At 47.7% G+C, this 23,483-nt stretch overlaps 1 protein-coding gene across 1 annotated transcript; it reads right to left on the reverse strand.

Moving 5' to 3' along the window:
• Window positions 1-795: 795 nt before the first annotated feature.
• Window positions 796-2,571, reverse strand: Znf683 (zinc finger protein 683). Its single transcript, XM_076933535.1, has 2 exons — window positions 2,490-2,571; window positions 796-1,647 (listed from the first exon to the last, which is right to left on the reverse strand). The coding sequence occupies exons 1-2, from the start codon at window positions 2,569-2,571 to the stop codon at window positions 935-937; spliced, it is 795 nt and encodes a 264-aa protein (XP_076789650.1). The 3' UTR covers window positions 796-934.
• Between the last annotated feature and the right edge of the window lie 20,912 nt (window positions 2,572-23,483).

Consider the following 23,483-nt stretch of genomic DNA (forward strand, 5'->3'; position numbering starts at 1 on the left):
AAATCTGAGGTGGGGAATCTGCAGGTTTGCTAAGTCTGTTTCTCCAGTAACCATAACCTGCACATAGCTTGTGTTCCTTGCTAACAGCGAGGGGCCCACAGGCAGCCCAGGCTGGATGATACCTATACAGACAACGCCTATAACACCTGGCCTTATTTGTGGGATCCCACTTAAAAAAGACTGTTTGTAAGACTGTGGCCTCAATTCACCGAAACCTACCCATTTCCCCTCTCTTTTTAACTTTCAAAAGCAATAAAGAAAATCAGCTGGGAGCCCGGAGAGGATGCTATGGGAGCCCGGAGAGGATGCTATGGGAGCCCGGAGAGGATGCTATTTAGGAAAGAGCTTAGCAGTTGATGCCAGGAGACTGAACTCCAAGCTTGAACCCACTAGTAATAAATTGTGGTTACCCTGGAAATTTCTGTCTACTATGGGCCTTAGTTTCCCCATTTTTAACTTAAATAAGGTGATGTCACACCCCATCTTTCGGGATGCAGGAGACTTTGATGTGCACCTCCTCCCCCTTTCTTGAAATGGGATCTCGATAGGTAGCCCTCGTTGTCCTGGAAGTTGCTACGGAGACCAAGCTGGCTTTGAACCCACTGAGATCAGCTTGCCTCTGCCACCCAAGTGCTGGGATTAAAAGTGTGCGCCACCACTGCCCACTTTTATTTTTAGATGCAGTCTCACTACATTGCCCAAACTGTCCTTGGACTTGCACTGACACTCTCCTGCCTCAGTCTTCTGAATGTTAGGACCAAAAGTGTGCTCCACCAAGCCCAGGTGGTGCTTAGCTTAGCCTGTATTTATTTTCACGGGGGGGGGGGATGGGGGGAGGGAGGAAACCTCAAGACCACTTGTCCCTAGGAGGTGTCCAGGGGTGGCGTCCAGACTCCAGGACTTGATTCTGGAAGCCAGGTGAAAGACAAGACAGTCACCAGAAGATTGAACTGGATAGCAGGACCTGGGAAGCCAATACCTTGAGGTTGGAGAGCTGCCCAAAGTTCTTGCCACACACGTTACACTCGTATAAGATTTTACCATTCTCTTTCTTCAGAGGGTAGGGCAGGGCCATGACACCTGCCCGGGAGCCTGGCATAGCCTGCCTTGCAGGAGCTGCCACACCAGCTTGTCCTGGGGTCGAGGCATCTCTAGAGCTCCGACTCCCAACCTGGGAGTGTTGGGTGTGTCCGGCACTCTGGAAAACTCCGGAGTAGAGAAGCAGGATCTTCTCTTGGGGTATACCAGGTCCGAGCCCATTGGCTGTCATAAGCAAGCCAGGTGCAGCCATGGAGGGGTATTTGGAGTCTGGGGGCAGCATGAAGAGGTTCGGACACTGGGCAGAAGGTAGGGCCCCATAAGTGAATAGGTAAGGGAGAGGCAGAAGTGAGTACCCAGGCAAGGTGGGGTAGATGTGGATAGGGGAGTCCTTGGAGATGAGGGTGGGAGGAAGCCAGGGCCAGAAGGTCAAGGGACTAAGGATCTTTGTGTCCAGCCCAGCATCTGGGAAGGAGCTGGTATGAGAAGGGAGGGGTGGGTAGGTGCCTCTTTCTGGATGGTTTCCCATGTCCTCTCTGTTTGGTGAGTCTTTGATTGTGAGTTGCTCGCTGTTGGTAGAGGCTTTGTACAGGCTTGGGGACCGGTGTCCTGAACCAGAAAGGGAAGATTGTCAGGCCCTGCACCATCTGCAGGCAAAGAGCTCAGAGCTGGGAAAGAACCCACAAGATGATGGGGCAACTTGAGCTAGGCATTTTTCTCTGGGACTCAGTTTCCCCACTGCTACTGAACCTATAATAAAAGCTGCCAGTGTGCAGTGACTGGCAAATTCAGGGAGAGAAAAATTCTATAAGCTGCCCACTAGACATCAGGGAGAGGTTAAGTATGCAGAGAGGCAAACTGAAGTTTAAGGAAGAAGTCCCAGATTAAATTATGAATCTGGATGTCATGGGTCAAGAGGGGGTTGCCTCGGGGTCCCAAGGGGCAGCTGCTGAACACATGACTAAATTTAAAGTACATTTAGTAAAATGTTCTTTCCTGGGCAATGTGGTGCGTGACTGTTGTCACAGAACTTGGGAGGCAGAGGCAGAAGAATTAGGAAGGACTTTGTTGTCATCCTTGACTACATAGTAAGTATGGGGCCAGCCTGGGCTACATGGGATCCTGTCTCAATAAAAGCAAACAAAAAAATTAAAAATTATAGGGACCCTTAAGATGGCTCAGCAAAAAAAGGTGCTTGCTGCCAAGCCTGAAGATCTGAGTTCAAGCCCCAGAATCCACATATCCACATGGTAGAAGGAGAGAACTGACTCCTGCAGGCTGTCCTCTGACACCCTCCCTCCCTGCTCACCAGGTACCCAGGCAGCAAAGTGTGCCTGGGGTTCTGTCCTCACCAGTGACAGAGTCCCAGTCCCCTCTGCATCCCCAAACCTGTGTTCCCTTCAATTCACCAACAGAGCTCTGGGATCCAGCCCCCAAGGCCCCAGACTCACTAATGTTTGAGGTGTCCTCTCTGAGATCCCGTGGGGCTCTGCCTAGAGGTGTCTTCTGCAGGGCACACAGGCTTAGGTCCATACCTTCTGGGCAGGCCAGCAAGGGAGATTTAACTGATGCCAATGGTAAGGGGCACATCCTCTCACTCCGGGGTAAGTCGTGAGCATCCATTGTGTCTGGAAGTAGCTGAGACATGTCAGCCGAGCAGACCTGGGAAGCAGAGAAAGGGGCTTGTGGACCTGGAATTGGGAATCTTTTGTATAGACTCACCCCTTGTTCAGTTTCTAAGAGGAAGTAGATAAGACATAGACACCCACTTGCTACATCTTTCAAATGGCTCTCCTTCCCTCCTCCAAAGTTTTCTCCAAGGGCTTTGTTCATTAGCTGTCTCCTCTTCCCATATATTTTTTCCTGTTTTCCTTCTAACTCCCAACTCCTGATCTCCCTGGTGTTCATCTGTTGATTATTCCGAATGGGACTAAAGTCAACTTAGGGGAAAATCCGCATGCAAGACTGCAAACCCCACGGGATGGTTCTGAGGCCCCCTCCCACTAAAGTCCAAGTCCATACACACCCAGCAAGGCTTGTGTGGCCTTCCCTCTTCTTGTCCATAAGACAATCTGAGCAGCCTAAAGCATGTTCTCAGGGCCTCTGAGGCCTAACCCATCCATGCATTCCACTTTTCTATTAGTTGGCAGACATTCTCAGAAAGATGGGTAAAGCCCACCCTACCTGGTCATCTTGGTAGAGCTGGAAGTCCAGGCTGGAGGACAGGGAGTCTCCTAAACCATCCATGGTTTTCATCTCGTAGCAACAACCCAACTGAGCAACTGGTTTTCCCTTCAAGCTCCCACTACCTGATGGGGAGATGGGTGAGTTGAGGGTTGCTCAGAAGGCTGGGTTCTACCTAGCACTGGTTCACTCACTGTGAAGTGAGGCTATAAGCAAGTCACTTTCTTCCTGGCCTCAATTCCTCGATTTGAGAAACAGAAGACAGGGATTGGAGACGAGACACAGCTTAGTTGGCAGAGTTGGTGTCTAGCACGCATGGGGCTTTGAGTTTGATCTCCAGCAATACATAAACTGGGCGTGGTGGAGACACTAATTAGGGCACTCAGGAGGAAGAGGGGACTCAAAAAGTAAAGAAAAAAATAGGTATGTCCTAGCTAATGTATGTCTTTTTGTTTGGTTGGTTGTTTTGTTTTGTTTTCAAGACAAGGTTTCTCTGAGTGCCTGGCTGTCCTAGAACTTGTTCTGTAGGCCAGGTTGGCCTTGAACTCAGAGATCCACCTGCCTTTGCCTCCCATTTGTATCACCACCATCTGGCTGACAAGTAACTAATGTATTTTTATGACCTCTCTGGAAAGTGCAGAAAGGATATTTAATGAAGAGGAAGGTCCTCTGAGGGAACATTCTGGATTCCTCAAGGTTGTTGAGAATTAAGAAGCCAGCTCTTTTTGTGGAGAAAAGGACTCCAACCATAGGCTCCCACCTAGGTGGCTTTCCTGGGAAATATTAGGAAACATTGGGAGATGCCCCCAAGAACTACCTGGCTAGCCTGACAAGAAGATGCCCCAGTGTTCAGATGGATGCCAGTTGGCTCCCTGCTGCTCATCTTCATCTGAGGCCATGAAATACAGGGGTCAACTTGGCTAGGCAAATGCCACCCTTCCCTTCCCTCCTAAGTGGCCCCAATGCCCCTCAGTCTCTAAAACCCTCAATCCAATGACTCAGACCCCCCACACACACACCCTGCTCTTTCCTTCTCTCCCAACTGTTGCTCTGCCTTAGGTCTCAAATACCGTGGCCTCGAAGGCACCAGCTGGCCATGTGGGCTCTTCACCAGGTTCTGCAGCAGCCCTCTCTGGCTGGGCAGGAAGGAGATCGGGCAGGCGGGCAGCAGTGCTTGTATCTGAGGCCCCAGGAGGTGAAGGAGTTGACAGGAAGATGCAACACATTTGAAGTTGCCTTAAATAGACTTGCAGGAAAGAAAGAGAGGGGTTCCGAGCAGGATGCCAAGGCCCCTTTGTTCCTAGGGCACAATCTTCTCGTTTGGATTTTTTTTCCTCTTTTTGAAACAGGGTCTCCCATAGCTGAGGCTGGCCTTGAACTCCTGGTCCTCCTTCATCTGTTTCCCAAGCACTGGCACTGGGAGCACATTTACCACAGCCACCACTCAGATTTTGGCTGTGGTCCTGGCTGCACACCCCCCCCACACACACACACACCTCTATTCATATAGTATGTTACTATTGTTTTGAGACAGGGTTTCATGTAGTTTAATCTCATGACTCCTTCTATAGCCCAGGCTGGCTCTGAACCCTGATACCCTCCTGCCTCCACCTCTTAAGTTCTGAGATTGCAGTCCCTGAACTTCTATGGCTGGCCTTTTGTTTGTCTGCCTGATACATTTCTCCTCTGTGCAGTTAGGCAAAGGCTCTCCCATGGCAGCCTTTCCATTTTACAATGGGAAATCCATGTGACACACACTCCAGCTAGAAGATGTAGCAACAGGGTTAAGGTGAGTGTCTCCCAGGGATGAGAGTAAACAGCTACTTTCACAAGCAGCTTGCTATGTGCCTGGCCCCGTGCAAGGATGGATGCTTTATCCCTTTTAATCTCCACCACAAATCTGAGGAGTTGGTTTGGTTATCCCCACAATCAGTGGGCTCAGATGGAGTAAGAAACTCATCCAAAGTCACACAGCCTCTAGCCAAGAGGTCTCTAGTGTCAAACCTTAGACTTTGGGATATCTTGGAAATGTGAGTTCCTCATACTAACACACACAGAGAGCTGGGTACTAGGGTCCTGGCAGTCACTGCTCAATACTGTCCCTTCTCCTGGTTTGCCTGCTGTTTATTCATTGGCCTACTTGGGGCTAAACCCAGGGCCTTGCACATACATGTAGGCAAGTGTTTTACCACTAAGCAATGTCTCAAGTCTTCCCTTCACTTTTTTTGGAGTTGTATTTGTGTACATACATGTGTGTATCTGTGTGCACATGCATCTGTGTGCACATGCATGTGGAGATCAGAGGGCAACATCAGGTTTCTTCCTCCATCATTCTCCATAATATACATATATTCTTTTATATGTATACTTTTATGTATATATGTACTTTTAAATGTTTATTTTTTTAATTGCATGTGTGTGTATGTGCGTGTGCGTGCGTGTGTGCATGTGTGTGTGTGTGTGCACATGTGCACAGGTGCTTGGAGAGGTGACAGCAGCCAGATCGTCCAGGATCTGAAGTTACAGGCAGTCAGGAGCCACCCGATATGGGTGCTGGGAAACATACTCCAGTCCTGAACAAGAGAAGAACAGTAAGTGTTTTTACCCATGATCCATCTCTCCAGGTCCTCCATTTTATTTTTCAAAACAAGGTCTTTCACAGCCCAGTTTTTTCTTCAGTTTTAAAATTTTAATAAATATTTATTTTCCCAGGTGTGGAGGAGTGATATAGCCCTGGCTATTCTGGAACTCACTCTGTAGACCTCACAGGCCTCGAACTCAGAAACCTGCCTGCTTTTGCCTCCTGAGTGCTTAGATTAAAGGTATGTGGTATGTGCTACCACTGTCTGCCCCCGCCACTTTTTTTGTTTGTTTGTTTATTGCACAACACAACTTCTATTAACATTTTAACAGAGGTTCAACTATTGCTGAAACTTGTAATTTCTAAATGTGATTTGGAGCAAATAAACCAGTAAACAGGCGAGTGTGCATTAAGTTTGTTGAAAGGGTTTTTTTTTGGGGGGGGGGGAGTGTTAGATTATTTTTATTATTTTTAACTGTGTGCATATGTGTGTTCATATGCACACACCAGTGTGCACAGGTCCCTAAGGAGGCCAGCAGCACCCTCTGGAGCTGGAATTACAGACAGTTGTGAGGTACCTAACATGGACACTGGGATCAGGAAGTTCTCTTAACTGCTGAGCCATCTCTCCAGCCCCTAAGTTTTTATTTTAATCTGTGCATTTAATTACAGAGTGCATGTCATCTGCTCTCTTTCTGTCCCCAGCATCGATACTGTGTCTCTCTTGGTTCATGTCACACCTGTTGCCTATTCTGTCCTGGCTGGGTAGTGCTCCTTTGATGCTCCTTTGCAGAGCGGTGCTCCCTGACAGTCTTCCTCTATTGGTGGACAGGGAGAAGGAGACAAAGCTGGAAGAGCCCCGACAGAGTCAACACCGTGGAGTGGTTAATCTGGCTCTGCTACATTTATTTCATGCAACCATAATCTCCTAATCTCTCTTGTTTCTTCATCTGTCAATCTCTGCCTTATGGAGGTTTGTCCAGGATCCCTCAAAATAATCAGTGTAAAGCCCTTTAGGATGGGCCTGGGCCTCAGCGAGCACTTGGAACAAGCAAGTAACTGTTTAGTGTGTTTCACTACGCCATCAGGCAGGGACCTAAGACAGCTTCCTAGAGGGTTCAAAAAGGCAGGGCTGCACTGGGGTAAACTGAGTTCTGGTTTATGGCTTTGTTCATTAACCCATTCCTGGCTGGAGACCACTGCCCATATGCAGTGTAGTCTGCTCTGATCCATTGCCACCCTGCCTCGTGGCATGGCAGCTCTCATTGTGTGCCAGCAACTGGGTGCAACATGCCTACAAGCTTTGCAAAACCCCATCAGCACCATGACCCATCAAGATGGATGCTATAGTTCCCAAACCCACACTCAACAAAAGAAAGTGATTCGTTCACCATCACAGAGCTCCAGTTGTGAAGCTAGAACAGGGGGAAAGGAGTTTTTGCAGGGGTGTGAGGTGAGCCAAAGCATCTGTCCCATAAGGCGACACGCCTAGAGATGGAATGAGGAGGATGGCTGAGAGCACTAGAGAGAGCAGGGCCAGGCAGTATGATCCAGAAGCTGAGGCAGGAGGATCCCAAGTTCTAGGCCAGCCTGGGAATTCTAAATGAAAAAAGAACAGGGAGGAGAAAGGAAGAGGAGCAGGAGGAGGAGGAGGAGGAGAAGTAAAAGAAAAAGGAAGGAAGAGGGAGGCTGGGAAGATAGGGGAGCAGCCCTTACAGAGGACTAGAGTTGGAACCTGACACCTCTGTTAGAAACCCCTGTAATTCCATCTCCAAGAGATCCAGCGCCCTCTTCTGGCCTCAGAGCGTACCTGCACATGAGTAGGGACACATTACCCATAAACTTAACCAAAATCTTAGCTTGGGCCTGGTGTCACACACCTTTAATGCCAGCACTGGAGAGGCAAAGGCAGGGCCCAGGGCCAGCCTGATCTACATAAAGAGCTCTTGCCAGCATTCTGAGACCCTGTCTCAATATATACATACATACATACATACATAGAAATAAAATCTTAAAGCAAAGAAAGAGAAAAGGGGAGCTGGAGAGATGGCTCAGTGGTTAAGGACACTGGATGCTCTTCCAGAGGTCCCCAATTCAATTCCCAGCACCTACATGGCAACTCATAACTGTGTATAACCCCAGGTTCAGGGGATCCAACACCTTCACACAGACATACATGCAGGCAAAACACCAATGCACATAAAATAATGGAAATAATTTTTAAAAAAGAGAGAGGAAAAACAAATTTTGGAATACACTGGGAATCAGCCGTGAATGTCATGTTGTAGATACTTTTTGTGTGTGGTGCAGGAGGTTGAACGCAGGGACTGTCACCTATTTTAAGCACATTTTTATGTGTGTGTTTGGTTGCTTTGAGACAGAGTTTCAAGTAGCTTCGGCTGGTCTTCAACTCACTGCATAAGACGAGATGAGCCTGAAGCTGAACTTCTCTCATCTACCTCTCAAGAGCTGGGACTGCAGATGTCACCATGCCTATTTTAGGTACTTTTACACATGCACAAAAGGTCACTGTGGGCATGATTGCTATGTTAATGTTGAATTAATGACTATTATTTGACTGGAGTAATCATTTCACTGTATGAATTTGTGTGTGTATACATACACATAAAACTTGTTGTAGACCTTAAATATATGTATATACATATACATGTGCACATATATACACATATTTCAATAAATATATACATATATTTAAAAATCACATTGTTAGTGTTGAAAAGTCCCCTAGGAGAAGGAACATATAGGCTCTATAAGGTGGAATGATAAAAGACCATAAAATGCCCAGAAAAAAAAATCAAGATACAATGGACAGATGTCCAGGTTAAGGGTTAGGGAATGAGCTGTGGAATTAGCATCTGGCAACCCTCAAGAACCTGCCACTCGCTCATCCACATATTTTGAGACAGAATCTCATGTAGCCTAGGCTGTCTGACCTTCTCTGTTAGCCCAGAATGACCTTGAATTCTTGATCCTCCTGCCTCCGGGTACCAACTACTGGAATTGCAGGCATGTGCTACCATGTGTGGTTTTCTGTAGTGCTGGGGATCCAACCCAGGGTTTCATTCACACTGGGTAAGCACTCAACCAACCCAGTTCTATCCCTAGCCCTCGTTCACATTTTTATCGATTGCCAATGAGATACCCGGCATTGGACTGCTTCCTGTGAACTGTCTCTCATGGGAATATGGCCCAGACCAGCTTGGAATCTGCAGACAAGCCCATAGAGGGCTTGCTGGGTGTTGTGGACTCAACATCAGGACATCATGACTGTGAGTATGATGAGCTTGCGGGGCAAAGCAAAGCCGAGTTGGGAGGTGAGCCCCTTGCTTGCACAGTTTAGGGATACAATGGAAGCACAGGCCAATCCTGCTTCCTTCTTGAGGCCTTCTTTGTCCCATAGTCACTGCCACCTGCAGGGCTGAGGCTAAGCAGCTGGCTCTGCACGCGGCTCCCAGAGCTCTGTCATAGGCATATTTTTGAGGGCACCGTTCTGGCACTCCAGCTCAGGAGAGGGCCTGGCACTGTGGCTGGCCCAGAGGGAGAAGCAGACGTGTAGGAAGGACGTGATTCTGAGGACCGCCCTACGGGATACGGGGGCGGGCGGAGAGGCGGGAGGAGTGGGGAGGTTCCCCTCCCTCTGTTCTGTGGTTGACACCTTCCCTCCCTCTGCCTGACACCTTCTAACTTATCTCCTATGGCAGCATAAGTGTCAGTCTGTCAGATGCCCTGAGTGGGCCCTGACTTCACACCCCAGGGTGAGGAAGAGATCTTGAGATAGGGTGTTCCAGCTCTCACTTTTGCAGAAAGCCATGGAGGCCTCTTGCATCCGTCCTCTCCATCAGCCGTAACCTTCCATTCCTTCTGGGTACCAAACTCCAGCCATGTCTTCAGGTGACATCCAAGGCCTTTTCACAGAGCCTCTCATTTCCACTATCCCCAAAGGTTAGAAACAAGAAGCCACGGTGCTGGGATTCAAATCCTCCTGGTCCTGTTCTTTGCATGCCTACGAACTTGTGTGGTGCGCATGCGTAATTATATGCACGTTCGTATTTACATGTGCTAGTGCTAATGCTTATGTGGAGGTCTGAGGCTGACGCTGAGAGAATCTTCCTCAATTGTCCTCGTTCTATTCATTTATGCGAGGTTTCTCAGTCATGCCCAGAGCTTTCAGATATGGCAGATCTCACTGGCCAGCTCACTCCAGGGAATCCCCTAGCTCCACCTCCCCAGAGCTGGGATTACGACACTGGAGGGGACTGAACTGGACTCTGGCACACAAATGTTCTATCCACTGCTGTACCTCCCCGTATCCAAAGATCTAACATACTCTTAGCCACTAGGAGGCATTGCCTATCGTGTGCGTGGATGTGTGTGATCCAGCGCAGAAGGGCATAGGGAAAACAAACCAAACTATATATATATATATATATATATATATATATATATATATATATATATATATATATATATATATAGAGAGAGAGAGAGAGAGAGAGAGAGAGAGAGAGAGACCACCTCTATAGCCACCAGAAAAGGAAGGCTGTATAGAATGGACATCCATGTAGCAGATCCTGCGAAGTCCAGGAAGAAGCAGATGGCGGATTTAGTCGGGGTCTCCTATATGCCAAACGTCTTTACATCTGTCTAACATAATAGCCATCATCATGGTTGACAGCAACAACTATAATGTCCCCATTTTACAGCTGAGCATCCAAAGACTGGGGGTCCAGTTGATAGCTTCAACGCAAGGAGTGGTGAGGCAGCATGAGAATAAGCAGAATGAGAACAGTGCCTGGCATTCAGACTTGGTGTCAAGGATGAAGCAGAGAGACCAGGACTCAGGGGAAGCCCAGAGCAGGGGCCATTTCTGGAACAGCTGTATTGCACCATAATTTGAGATCAGTGCGGCTAAAGGCCTTAACTGCTCTAAAATAGGAAAAATCACAATTTTTAAGGGGAAAAAATTGCAACTTTTTTTTTTTTTTTTTTTTTTTAAGACAGGATCCCACTATGTTGCTCTGGCTTCAAAGATTTTTCCAAAACATAGAAGAGACAGGAACAGTAAATAGTCTATAAAGTCAACGCTATCCTGATGCCGAAACCAAAGACACAGTGTGATGCACACCTTTTAAAAACAAATTCTAGCCAGGTAGTGGTGGGTGATACCTTTAATTCCAGCATTCAGGAAGCAGAGGCAAGCAGATCTCTGTAAGTTCGAGGCCAACCTGGTCTACCAAGTGAGTTCCAGGACAGCCAGGGTTACATAGTGAGACCCTGTCTCAAAGAACAAAATAAAACAGAATTCTGAAAATATGCAAGGCAGTATTGGAGGCCCTGCTGGTGGTAAATATATTTCTTTCTACCTACGTATCTATCTTTTAGAATATTTTATTTTATATGTGTGGGTGTTTTGCCTGCATATATACGCTCTGGAAGAGAAATCGGTGTGTTTAACCACTAAAGTCTCTCGAGCCACACCTCCATGCTGTGTTCTGTGAGTGTGTGAGACACAGAAGGTCTCACGATGTCGCCCTGGATGGCCTAGAACTCACAAAGATTGTCCTGCCTCAGAAAGCCTTGTGCCACCATGCCTGGGGTTAGTCCCCCACCCCTTACTGCCACCCTGCCCCCACCCTGCCCCCACCCTGCCCCCTAGCACCAGAAGCACACATGTGATGGACACATGCCCAGGCAAAATACCTATACACATAAAATAATAAAGTAACAGAATAATAAGTATAATAATAGAATTTTAGGCAAAACCAACATAGGGCTCACTACCTAAATTTGTTTTAGTAGCAGATACTCAGAGTGTGCACCATCTGTCACAGTACTTGATTGACTGAGGAAAGGGGACTCTGAGGTTAGTATTCTGTCTAAACTCCACCTCCACAGTTACCTAGCAACAGCCAGGTAGGCCTGATCCACTATAAAAGGGGCTGCTTGCCCCCTCTTCTCTCTCTTAATCTTTTACTCTCTTACCCTCTTACTCTCTTGCTTCTCTATCCCCTCCCCCCTTTTCTTCCTCTCTCTCCACGTGGTCATGGTTGGCCTCTACTTCTCTTCTTCCTCTTCTTCCATCTTCTTCCCCCACCTTTGCCCTAGCTCCTGAATAAACCTCCCCCCACCCCACCCCCACCCCCGCCTCCGTGTGGTCTGGAGTTTCTGAACTGCGGTCCAGACTTCTAACAACTAACACCTGAACTCCAGTCTGCCTGGACTATATAATGAGACCCTCTCCCCAAACCAAATAACAAACAAAAGATCAAAGCTGTCTGTGTCCCTCCCTGGGAACAGCCAGTGGGAAATGTGGCCTTGGAAAGCTGTGGTAAACTGGCCATGACAGTTGACATAGACCGGGACTCAGAGAAGACAAACCCTTTTCTATAGGCGACAATCATAGAGCAACAAGGCCAACTGTGTACAACGGGGTTCACTGTTCATGTCGCATCCCCATTTCAAAAAGGAGGCCTGAAGAGTTGGCTTGGCAGTTAGTACCTGCTGCTCTTCAAGAGGACCTGGGTTTGATGATTCCCAGCACCCACATGGCGCTTCATGAGCACTGGTTACTCCTGCTCAGGGGGATCCGATACGTTTTTCTGACACCTGCCATCATTTCCAGGGCAACCCCAGACAAGATAGCAATGCCTGTGGCTCAGTAAAGGGCGAGGAGATGGACCACTCAGGAGAGGGTTTCAGGGAACGGCATCTGCTTTAAGTGAGCAACTACTTATTACAGTGGAAGGCAATCGGCTGTGGTTGGTTAGCACCTTACCTCAGATTGGACAGCGAGAGCTCTTACTGCCAGGTCTGTATGTGGAAGAAGCGCATTAAAGGAGACATGGAGAATTCAGACTCCACTGTGGGCCAGCTACCGGCTACTCACGCTACTCCAGAATTCAGTGTTCTGACTTCAGGAGCACAGTGTGCCATGTTTCTTACTGAGAAGTACACACAGTGTGCCACGTAGGCCGGCCGCCAGGTCATGCCTGCATTTTCCCATACAGATATCCATGGGCTCCAGGTATGTACATGGTACACAGACATACATGATGTGGGGGAAACACTCATGCATATAAAATAAATCTGAAAATAGAAAATTAAGCGAGCCGGGCGGTGGTGGCACACGCCTTTAATCCCAGCACTTGGGAGGCAGAGGCAGGCGGATTTCTGAGTTCGAGGCCAGCCTGGTCTACAGAGTGAGTTCCAGGACAGCCAGGGCTACACAGAGAAACCCTGTCTCAAAAAAATAAATAAATAAATAAATAAATAAAAAAGAAAATTAAGCGAGAGGTGGGGTGGGAAAGGAGGGAAAGAGACAGAAGGAAAGAGGAGAAGAGACAGGGATATGTCTAACTTCATGAATGACATCCCTGGAAAGATTTTAGAAAATTCTGGATTCCGTGGATTTCTGGCCGAGGGAGGGATACCTGGAATTATGACGTGAAGACACAGAACAGAGCATGCACATCTCAGTCCTGGCTTCTTTCTGACCTTGATGTGTTTTAGTGGTATCTTGAAGCAGCTTGCTGGCTTTCACTACCTGGATGGGAATTTACTCAGTTCCCATCTTAGATTGGGGGGGAGGGAGGGAGAAGGAGAGAGAGAGAGAGAGAGAGAGAGAGAGAGAGAGAGAGAGAGAGAGACAGAGACAGAGAGAGAGAGAGAGAGAGAGAGATATGATTGCAGTCAGACTTGATCATTTGAGTTTGACCAAGTGAGCTTTGGCACACTTCAATGTATCTGCCTCCATCGTGTGCTCACACACTAACTAACTAACTGTTTTAAATATATATATATAAATAATAATGGGTGGAAGAAAGAAAAACCTGCTCTTAGGACCTTAGAGACAGGGCAGGGGATTCCTCACAGCCTCTGACCCCACCCCCACTCTGTGCCCACAGGAACCTTATTCTCCACCCCCCCACCCCCTACCCCCCCACCCCCACTCTCCTGAACAGAGCAGTTCCTTCCCCTTCTGGTCTGTGGTTTCCCTCCACTCTTATAGAGCAGAAGGTGGGCAGAGTTTGAGAGGGCCGTGGTAGACCAAAAGAAGGTGTCACCTCCCTAAATAGCCTCTGAGGAAAGAGTAGAAGCCACTCTGAGGCAGACTCTCACCACCCCCACTTCTAAGAACCCCCCACGAAGTTCCTAAGAAATATAGCTCTTGCTCCAAAATCACAAGCCCTCCTGCAGAAACTGGGGACATGACCAGAGTCAAAAGGGTCCCCCAGGTTTGGAGGGGGACCAGGGAGCAGAATGATGAGGGGCAGGGCTAATGATTAGACTGTCAGGGGATGTGATGTGATAAAAGCAAGAACTGTGTCTCCCTATCTGAAGGTTCCCTGATGGAGAGACCATGAAGCTCTCCCCTTGAGATGAGGATGCCCCACACTGTAGGCTCTCGTGTCTTTTAACAGACTAGGGATTTTGTAGGAGCCTCAAAATATAGCTGTCTTTATTCTGGGCATGGTGGAGCAGAAATATCGTCTAAAAACTAGGAAAACTGAGGCAGGAGGATTAGAAATTATAAGTCAACCATGGTTACAAGTATTTTGTTTCTTTTCTTTTCTTTTTTGGTTTAGTTTGGTTTGGTTTTTCGAGACAGGGTTTCTCTGTGTCACCCCTGGCTTTCTGGCTGGCCTCAAACTCAGAGATCTGCCTGCTTCTGCCTCCCAAGTGTTGGGATTAATGGCATGTGCCACCACCACAGCCTGGCTTGAGTTACAAGTCTGTCTGTTTATTTATTTATTTTTATGTATTTGAGTACACTGTAGCTGTCTTCAGACACATCAGAAGAGTGCATCAAATCAAATCCCATTACAGATGGTTGTGAGCCACCATATGGTTGCTGGGAACTGAACTCACGACCTCTGGAAGAGCAGTCAGTGCTCTTAACCACTGAGCCATCTCTCCAGCTCCGGGTTACAAGTCTTAAAAGCAAAAAAAGGCCTAACAGGGAACAGCGTGGTGGCACATATGTTTAATCCCATCACTCAGGAGTCAGAGGCAGGTGGATTTCTCTGAGTTTGAGGCCAGCCTGGTCTACAGAGGGAGTTCCAGGACAGTCAGGGCTACACAGAGAAACCCTTTCTCAAACAAACAAACAAACAACACAAATAAAGGAAGGAAGAAAGAAGAGAAGAGGAGAGGAGAGGAGAGAGGAGAGAAAAGAGACAAAATCCTCAGCACAGCTCCACTGTCTGAGTCTCCAGGAAGCCGGCCCCCACCTCTACCCACTGCTTCCGACCTCCTCCCTGCGGGCCCTCCTCTTGAGGTCCAGCCTTCCACTCTTAAGAGCTGCTTAGCTTCCAGGTTCTGCTCCCTGTGGACTTCCCCTCTGCTTCCTTCCCAGCATAGCCAGGCCCGGTTTAGTTTTGTCTGTTTCCATCGGCTGCCAGGGGCAGCCGATTCTGGCTAAGTCATTAACAGCCCATTGCTGATAACCAGCTGGGCTCTGACCACACATGAACGGTTCACAGGACTGGTCACCCACGCCGGTCCCTGACTGGCTGGCTGTGTGCCAGGCGCGTGCTAACTTCTCGCAGCTGTTTCCATGTTTGCTCTGCAGCTGCTTCTGAGCCTCTCATGCTCACAGGCCCCAGTTGGCTGAAGGATGCTGCAGTTTTCTGCCTCCCCTGTGGGAGCATTCTCCCAAATCTGAGAGGCCAGCGTTCTGGTTCCCGTGTCACCTCATCAGAGGTCCTGACTTGGGATCACTCAAAGTGGCAGGAAGCAATGATGTAATCTAAGCACCAGGAAAGATGAGGAGCTGTCACACGAGGACCAGTTTGCAGATGGCTCATACTGCCTGGATCTGAACCTCGATGCATGACAGTGGTTTGGGTGTGGTGCTCAGTGGTGGAGCTTAGGGTGTGTGAGGGCTGGGTTAGATACCTCATAATGCAAACTGAAGTAATGAATGAAGAAAAGGATGAGTTACCGGATGACTGGCAGTGGAGGTAACCCTCATGAGAAAGGGGGTTCATGAGCCCCTTCTGCCACAGTGTGTGTGTGGGGGGGTGACTGACAGGAACTGCTTCCATTCTGCCACAGTGGCAGGGACAGGAACTGCTTCTTTTGATACACATGGGGGGACAGTGTATCTGGAAAATCACCAAGCTGCGTTCATGCATATGAGGGCAACATGGGCAACTCCATGAAGTCACACCTAGAAAGAAAGAGAGAGGTTGGGGTGGGGGACAAGGAGTGGGGGAGAGAGGAAGAAGGAGGGAGGGAGGGAGGGAAGGAAAAAAGAAATCACCTTTCTGTAACATAAAAAGCAATCACTGGGGCCAAAGAATGCTGGCTGCTCTTCCAGAGGACCCCGGGTTGACCCGTTCCAGGAGATCTGAGCCCCTCTTTGGACCTCCCTGGGCACCAGGCACACACATAAAATGAAATCCATCTTTAGAAAACCTTTTTTTGTTTGTTTGGGTTTGTTTGTTTGTTTGTTTGTTTGGAGAGGGTTTCTCTGTGTAGCCCTGGCTGTCCTGGAACTCCCTCTGTAGATCAGGCTGGCCTTGAACTCAGAAATCCACCTGCCTCTGCCTCCCAAGTGCTGGGATTAAAGGCATGTGCCACCACTGCCTGACTTAGAAAACATTTTAAAGTAATTGAAGTGGTATAGGTCAGAGGCACAGTGTGTGCTCAGTATGTAGAAAATCCAGGGTTCCATCCCTCCATGCCGTGGTTAATAATAACAGATTGAGCCCATGATTAACTCATGGATGTTAAAATTACTAATTGGTATTTTGTTTTATGTCAAGTTGACATAAGTTAAAGTCATCTGGAAAGAGGGTACTTCAGTTGAGAAAGGCAAGTCTGGGGCCGGGACTTTTTCTTTTATTTATTTATTTATTTTGATTTGTTTGTTTATTTTTTTTGAGACAGTATCTCTGTGTAGCCTTGGCTGTTCTGGTACTGACTCTACACCAGGCTGGCCTCGAACTCACAGACATCTGTGTGCTGGGAATAGAGGTGCACACCACCACTGGCTTCGAAGTATCTTCTTGCTTGGTAATCGATGTAGGAGGACAGTTCGCCCTGGGCAGGTCCTGAGTTTAAAACAAAACAAAAAAAAAAAGAGCAGGCCGAGCAAGCCACAGTAGCAAACTCATAAGCAGTGTTCCTCCGTGACCTCTCCTTCCAGGCTCCTGCCTTAACCTCCCCCCCCCCCCACCTTCCCTAGTGATGGACTGTCATGGTCAGAAGTATAACCCAAAGAAACCTTTCCCTTCCCAAGTTGTGTTTGGCCACAGTGCTCTTTCGAAGCAATAGGAAGCTGAGACAGAGGTCTAGAGAAATGGCCTAGAAGTTAAGAGATTACAAAATTACAGGAAACAGCATTCATTTAGGCCCCACCACACACCTAACAGCCTAGGTGTGCCATTACTGCCTGTGACACCAACACAATCTGAGCAATCCAACACCATCTTTCTGCCTCTGTGTGTGCACAGATGTGTGTATGTGTGAGCATGGGCAATCAAACACACACATGAATAAACCATTAAAACAAAAACAAAACCAGTCAGGTGGTGGTGGTACTTACCTTTAATCCCAGCACTCTCGGGAGGCAGAGGCAGAGGGATCTCCGTGAGTGAGTTCAAGGCCAGCCTGGTCTACAGAGCGAGTTTCAGGATAGCCAGGGCTATATTGAAAAAACCAAACCAAACCAAACAAACAAAAAAACCAACAACAACAAAAAAAAAACCCCCAAAACACCCTACTTGTTGAAAGTTTAGTGAAAAATTGAATATTCACACAATATTGATGACTGTCCTTATAAGATATTTAATTACAAAGGCGTAATAGTGGCTTGTCCTGGGGGAAGCTGGCAAACACCATCCCAACCATGTGAATTTGGATTCAATACCTCCTCCTCTAATGTGGCAAGATGACATCATGTACCTCTTGGTGTGTATGAATAAACAGACATCATTTTTGTGATATTCCTGCCAAGAACGAGTGATTTGAATCTAATTATGAAGTAACATCAGACAAATCCTAAGTGAAAGACATTCAGCCCTGGTTGCTCTTACAGAAAATCTGAGTTCAATTCCCAGTCCCCAATATAAGTGGCTTACAACTATCTGTAACTACAATTCCAGGAGATCCAAGACCCTCTTTCAGCCTCCTTGGGCACCACGAGCATAGAGGGCACAGACGTAGGTGTAGGCAAAACTTTGAATATAAAACATAGATACTTTGAGTAAAAACAAATGTTTATTTTAAAAATATTTTATGTGTATGAGTGTTATGCCTACATGCATATGCGCATAGCACGTTCAAACCTAATGCCTGCAGAGGTCAGAAGGGGCCATAAGGTGGATATTTCTGGTTCCTTTGAAGACTCAGGTTAGAAAGATGTTTTCCTGAAGCAGACATGGGTGAAAGGATGTTTTGCTATAGCAAACACGTGAAAGGACACGGATGCTCAGAAGGAAAACAAATGTGACCCAACAGACAGTGGGAGCTCGAGCTTTGGTTCACTTTGCTCCAACTCACTCGTCTTTGCTGTTGACACACAGGTATTGGTTCATTTTCCATTGAGATGTTGAGCTGCATTTGTGACTCACCAAAGAACTTCTCGTGAGATTCCTGCAGCTCCTTGCTGCTTCCTTGGGACTCTGGCTGATTGACAAGCCTCTGGGTTTCTTCTGGATCGAGCTGCTGCTGCTGGTTCGTGTGTGGTGTCTACAAGTGGACTGGACTGAGAACAGGGAAGATTTAATCACCCCCAAAGAACTATTTCTAAACAGATCCACTTCCCCTGCATCCTAATAACCTTTCTTTCCCCCTCCCTCTGGTGGGTGGTGGGCAAGAGGGGTGGATGAACCCTTATTAAAGTAGGCTGTGAAAAATATATTCAGGGCCATCACTGGGAGAAGTCAGGACGGACACCCAAGACAGGAATGTGAAGCAGACAAGCAGAGTGCTCGCTTGCTTGATGGCTTGCAGCTTCACATTTATCTAGATTTCTTGTACAGTCCAGAGTCACCACCCAGGGAACAGCGCCACCTGGGGTGTTCTGGACTCTCCTACATCAATTAGCGAGATCAAGACAATTCCCTATAGGCATGTGCACTGGCCAGTCTGATCTGGGCAGTCCCTCAATTGAGACTCCCTTCTCAGGTGACTCTAGGTTGTGTCAAGTTGACAGCTAAAGCTGATTGGGAGCGATGGAGAGCAGCATGAGTCCCACAGACTGACTGCACCCCAGGAACCTAGGCTGGGGTGTAGCTCATAAGAAAGGTGCTTGCCTAGCAGAGATGGGAGAAGTTCATGGTCAGTATGGGCTACACTGTGAGATTGTGCCCACTCCAGTATGTGAGACCATGTCCACCTAGCATGTGAGACCATGCCCACCCCAGCGTGTGAGACTGTACCCGCCCCAGTGAAGCAGAAGGAGAGAGGATCTGGGGAGACACCCCAGTGGAAGAGCCCTTGCTGGGCTTCATGAGGACTGAGTTTAAATCCCCAGAACCCACATAGGAGCTGGGCTCGCATGTTTGTCACCTCACTGCTGGGAAGCAGAAACCTGTGGAGCTCTGGACCTCCTTGACCATCCAGCCTAGCAAGCCTTAGGCTTGGAGACAGACTCTGTCTCTCAGGAGTACGACAAAATGTGACAGAGGAAGCACCCATGTTTTTCTCTGCTTTCCCACAGACACACAGATGGGTAACACACACAGGGTGTGGGGTTCGGTATTTTAGTTCCTGCTCAGCCTGTGGTCCACTTGTAGAACACTTGATAAACTCTTAGTCCTTTGAGAAAGACAAGGAAAAGAATTCAAGATCATAGACATATGTCTCAAGTGAATGTTTACGCCGAAGTCTTAAGTCTCAAACATTAAAAGCTGAGAAAGCCACGAATATTACAGAAATAACAAATATGCAGCACCATCAAATATTACAATAATAATGTTGTAGATTGGCTCATCACTCCACTGTTTTCCAACTCATTAGCTCCTGGCTAGCTACGGGTTAAATTTCCAGTAGTAACTAAAATGTCATCTGGACATTTCCTCCCAGGAAGGAGAGCCAAAGCTGACATTGAGAACACCTCTGATCTGCTCGCTTCTGAGGACTAGATTAGTGGTTACTCAAGAAAAGCCCCCAAGATCGGCTGACCCGGAGAAATTGCCAAGAAAATCGAATGGTGGAGTGTTGATCCCGGATCTCCAGCTAGAGTAGGATTCTGCAACAGAAAGGCCTCTGACCTCAGGTGGATTGGCCTTACCAAGCTCTGCCCACTCACCCCCATCTCCCTACTAGCCTCATACTTCGACCCCCACATAGGTGTCCCAGGCTCCCTCCCAACACACAAGCACATCATCGTTGTAGTCATTGTCGTCATTGTCATCATTATCATCATCTTCCTCGCCACTTTCCATCTGGTCAAGAGTTCGGCCTCTATTAAGTCTCGGTTTAAAAATCCATTTTCTCAGGAGTTGTGGGTGGTTTCCTGTCCCTAACATTAACTTATCCATTCGCTGTCATCCTACCCCGCCTGTGCCACGAGGTCTGGAACTTTGTGTGTCTTTTTCATGCTTGTATTTTTCCAGTCCGCACACTGGATCTGACGCACAGTGCCTGGCACACAGTGGCACGCAAACCTTTTCAATGGAGTGAATGAACAAAAGAACCGGCGGCTAAGGCAGAGCCGTGTGGGGAACGAGTGCCCCCTGCTGGATACCGAGTGCCAGGAGCCCAGAACAGCGTCACTAATCTGGGAGGCGTCGTCTTGGGAACTCTCATCTCAGGATTTAAGGTCCTCGATCAACCTTCTCCTCCCAACCTTCTCGGTGTCTATCTAGGCCTGACTCCCAATTGTTTGGCTTTTATCCCACCCTCCCCCACCATGCAGATTGCTTTGGCCCAAGCTCCAGTGACCACTGCCCAATTCTACCCGCAATTAATATCCCTCCCTCCTGGACCTTTAGCTTTGAATAAGAATAGGACCAGATTTCTCCATCGATCCTCTCTCTCCCTCCTCCCTAATCAATCAATCAGAGTGATTGGCTGAGGCATTGGGGTGGGGGCGGGAGGGATACAGAGGCAGCAATATGTGAAGTAGATTTTTTTCTTTTCTTGTTTTTTCTTTTTTCTTTTCTTTCTTTCTTTCTTTCTTTCTTTCTTTCTTTTTTCTGAAACAAGAGCCTACTGAAAGTCTGGCAGAATAGGGACAAAAGGTGTGTTGGTTTGGGGAGGGGATGGGGGGCGGCAGATAGTGACTGAGGACTCCTGTGCTGAGGTATTTAGACAAAGGTGAGTTGCCAGACACTGGTTTTGTCTGAGGAGTCAGCTCATCCCAACACCCCGGTTTATACACTCCGAGTGCATCTACAGGGAAGGGGTTCAGAAGAGGAGCCAGAGCTGAGAGCCATGTGGAGGACATGAGAGCAGAGAGTAAAACACAGAGTGGGCAGGGTCAAGGGGAGACAGAGGTGGCTTCCCCAGCAGGAAGGAGAAGAGGCCACAGTGTCACTCCGTGTGGGTCCCATCCCTACCCCCACCCCCACTCCCACCCCACTATACCCCCAATTGGACCGAACTGGGGAAAAGTGACGGTTACTTAACCACCCAGAGTCCTTCTAGTTCTTTTGAGCACCCTGTAGTCGCTGGTGAGCTAAAAGGGCTGATGCCAAAGTCCAGGTTATTGATCTCTGACCAAATAGGTCAGCTGCAGGGGCAGGAGCATGTTGCCACTGTGGGAGACAGAAGGGACACCAAGCTGGGCATGGGCAGCTGATTTTCACATCTGAATCCTCCACTCCCCACGTTCTTACACATGTCCTCCTCAATCCTACCCTGATGGAGTGTCTCACAACAGACTTTGGCTATCTGGACTTTTGGGTGTCTAGGGAGCAAAAGCCGGGCTTCCAGGGACTGATTCATTTACAGCCACCTCACCCACAGGACCAAGCCCTGGGAATCCGTGATTTCCAGTTTCCTAGAATCCAGGTCGATAATGAACCTACGCCACCATCACGAAAGCGCTGATGATCGAGAAGGTTCCAAACCCACAGCCAAGGACACAGTCTGAGCACAGTCTGCCCTGCGGCTGTTTGATGAGCCACGGAACCTTCAGGATCTCGGTGCTCTTGTCCATAAGAAGAAGGGATTAAATCCCAGAATCTAAGGACCCTTGCAAATAAAAGATCTGATTCTTTTATTGTTATTATTACATTTTCTTCTTCTTCTTCTTCTTCTTCTTCTTCTTCTTCTTCTTCTTCTTCTTCTTCTTCTTTTCTTCTTCTTCTTCTTCTTCCTCTCTCTCTCTCTCTCTCTCTCTCTCCCTCCCTCTTTCTCTCTCTCTGTATGTTTGTGTGTACCCACTTCCTAGAGAACAACATGAAGGAGTTAGACCACTCCATCCTGTAGATCCTAGGGATCAAACTCAGGTCATTAGACTTAGCAGCAATTACCTTTACCTGCTGAGCCATCCCTTTAGCCCACATCTAATTCTAAGGAAGGCTGAGAGGGGATGAGGTAATAAGGTAGGTTAGGTTAGGAGACGGCAAAGGGAAGTCTTGGAAATAAAAAATGTAGATTCTAATTTTGGCCATTATTAACTCTGGGAACTTAGACAAATCATACATTTCTCCACTCAGCAAATAGACAATAAGGAATTATGCCAAGTCTTGGACTGGATCTTCCCACGCAATACAAACACAGACCCTACCTTCTTGAATATATTCTAATAGTTGGGGGGAAAGGAAAGTAGTCAAATAGAATGAAGTCAGACAAGCACCCTGTCATACATGCAAACGGTACTGAAAGAGAGCTGGCTGGGCAAGCATAGTGGCTAGGTGAGGCGTGAGACAGGGGTCCCTGAATAGATGAAGTGACAGCTTTGTTGGAGCCTAAAAAGTAAACAGTGGCCAGGTGTGGTGGCTCATGCCTGGAATCCTCACACTTGGGAGGATGAAGCCGAGCCAGAGAGAGGGGGCTCAGCTGGAAAAGGCACTTACTACACAGAGCTGGATGAACACAGGTTCATCCAGAGCTGTCATCACAAAGTTGTCCTCTGACTTCTACAAGCATGTCCCTACATCACACGTATAACTAATCATGATGATAAGAGGGCTGGAGAGATGGCTCAGTGGTTAAGAGCTGTTTTTCTAGAGGACCTAGGTTCAATTCCCAGCATCCACATGGCAGCTCACAGCTGTCTGTAGCTCCAGTTCTAGGGGATCTGGCACCTTTAAACATCTGTGCAGGCAATGTGCATAAAATAAAAGTAATTCCTTTAAAATAGAAAATAAAATTAATGATAAGTGAATAAAATGGATTTAAAAAAAAGAATTCTGAATCAGGAGGATTGCCACAAGTGTCAAGGATGATCTGGAATTTAGAGTGAGACTCTGAAAAATAAACAAAAGAGATGGGCTGGAGAGATGGTATTAAGAACCATCAGTTCTTAATAGTTAAGTACAGTTAACAACTTAATAGTTAATAGTACAGTTGTTGGTCTTGCAGAGGAGTTACAGGTTAGCCAGGCAAAAGGAGAGAATGAGGGGGGGTGCTAAAATAGAGAAAGGGAGGGAGGGAGGAAGGGAGGGAGGGAGAGAGGGAGGGAGGGAGAGAGAGAGAGAGAGAGGCAGTGGTGGCTCATACCTTTAATCCCAGCACTTGGGAGGCAGAGGCAGGTGGA

This window comes from Arvicanthis niloticus, chromosome 5, assembly GCF_011762505.2.
Source record: "Arvicanthis niloticus isolate mArvNil1 chromosome 5, mArvNil1.pat.X, whole genome shotgun sequence".
Classification (NCBI taxonomy): Eukaryota; Metazoa; Chordata; class Mammalia; order Rodentia; family Muridae; genus Arvicanthis; species Arvicanthis niloticus.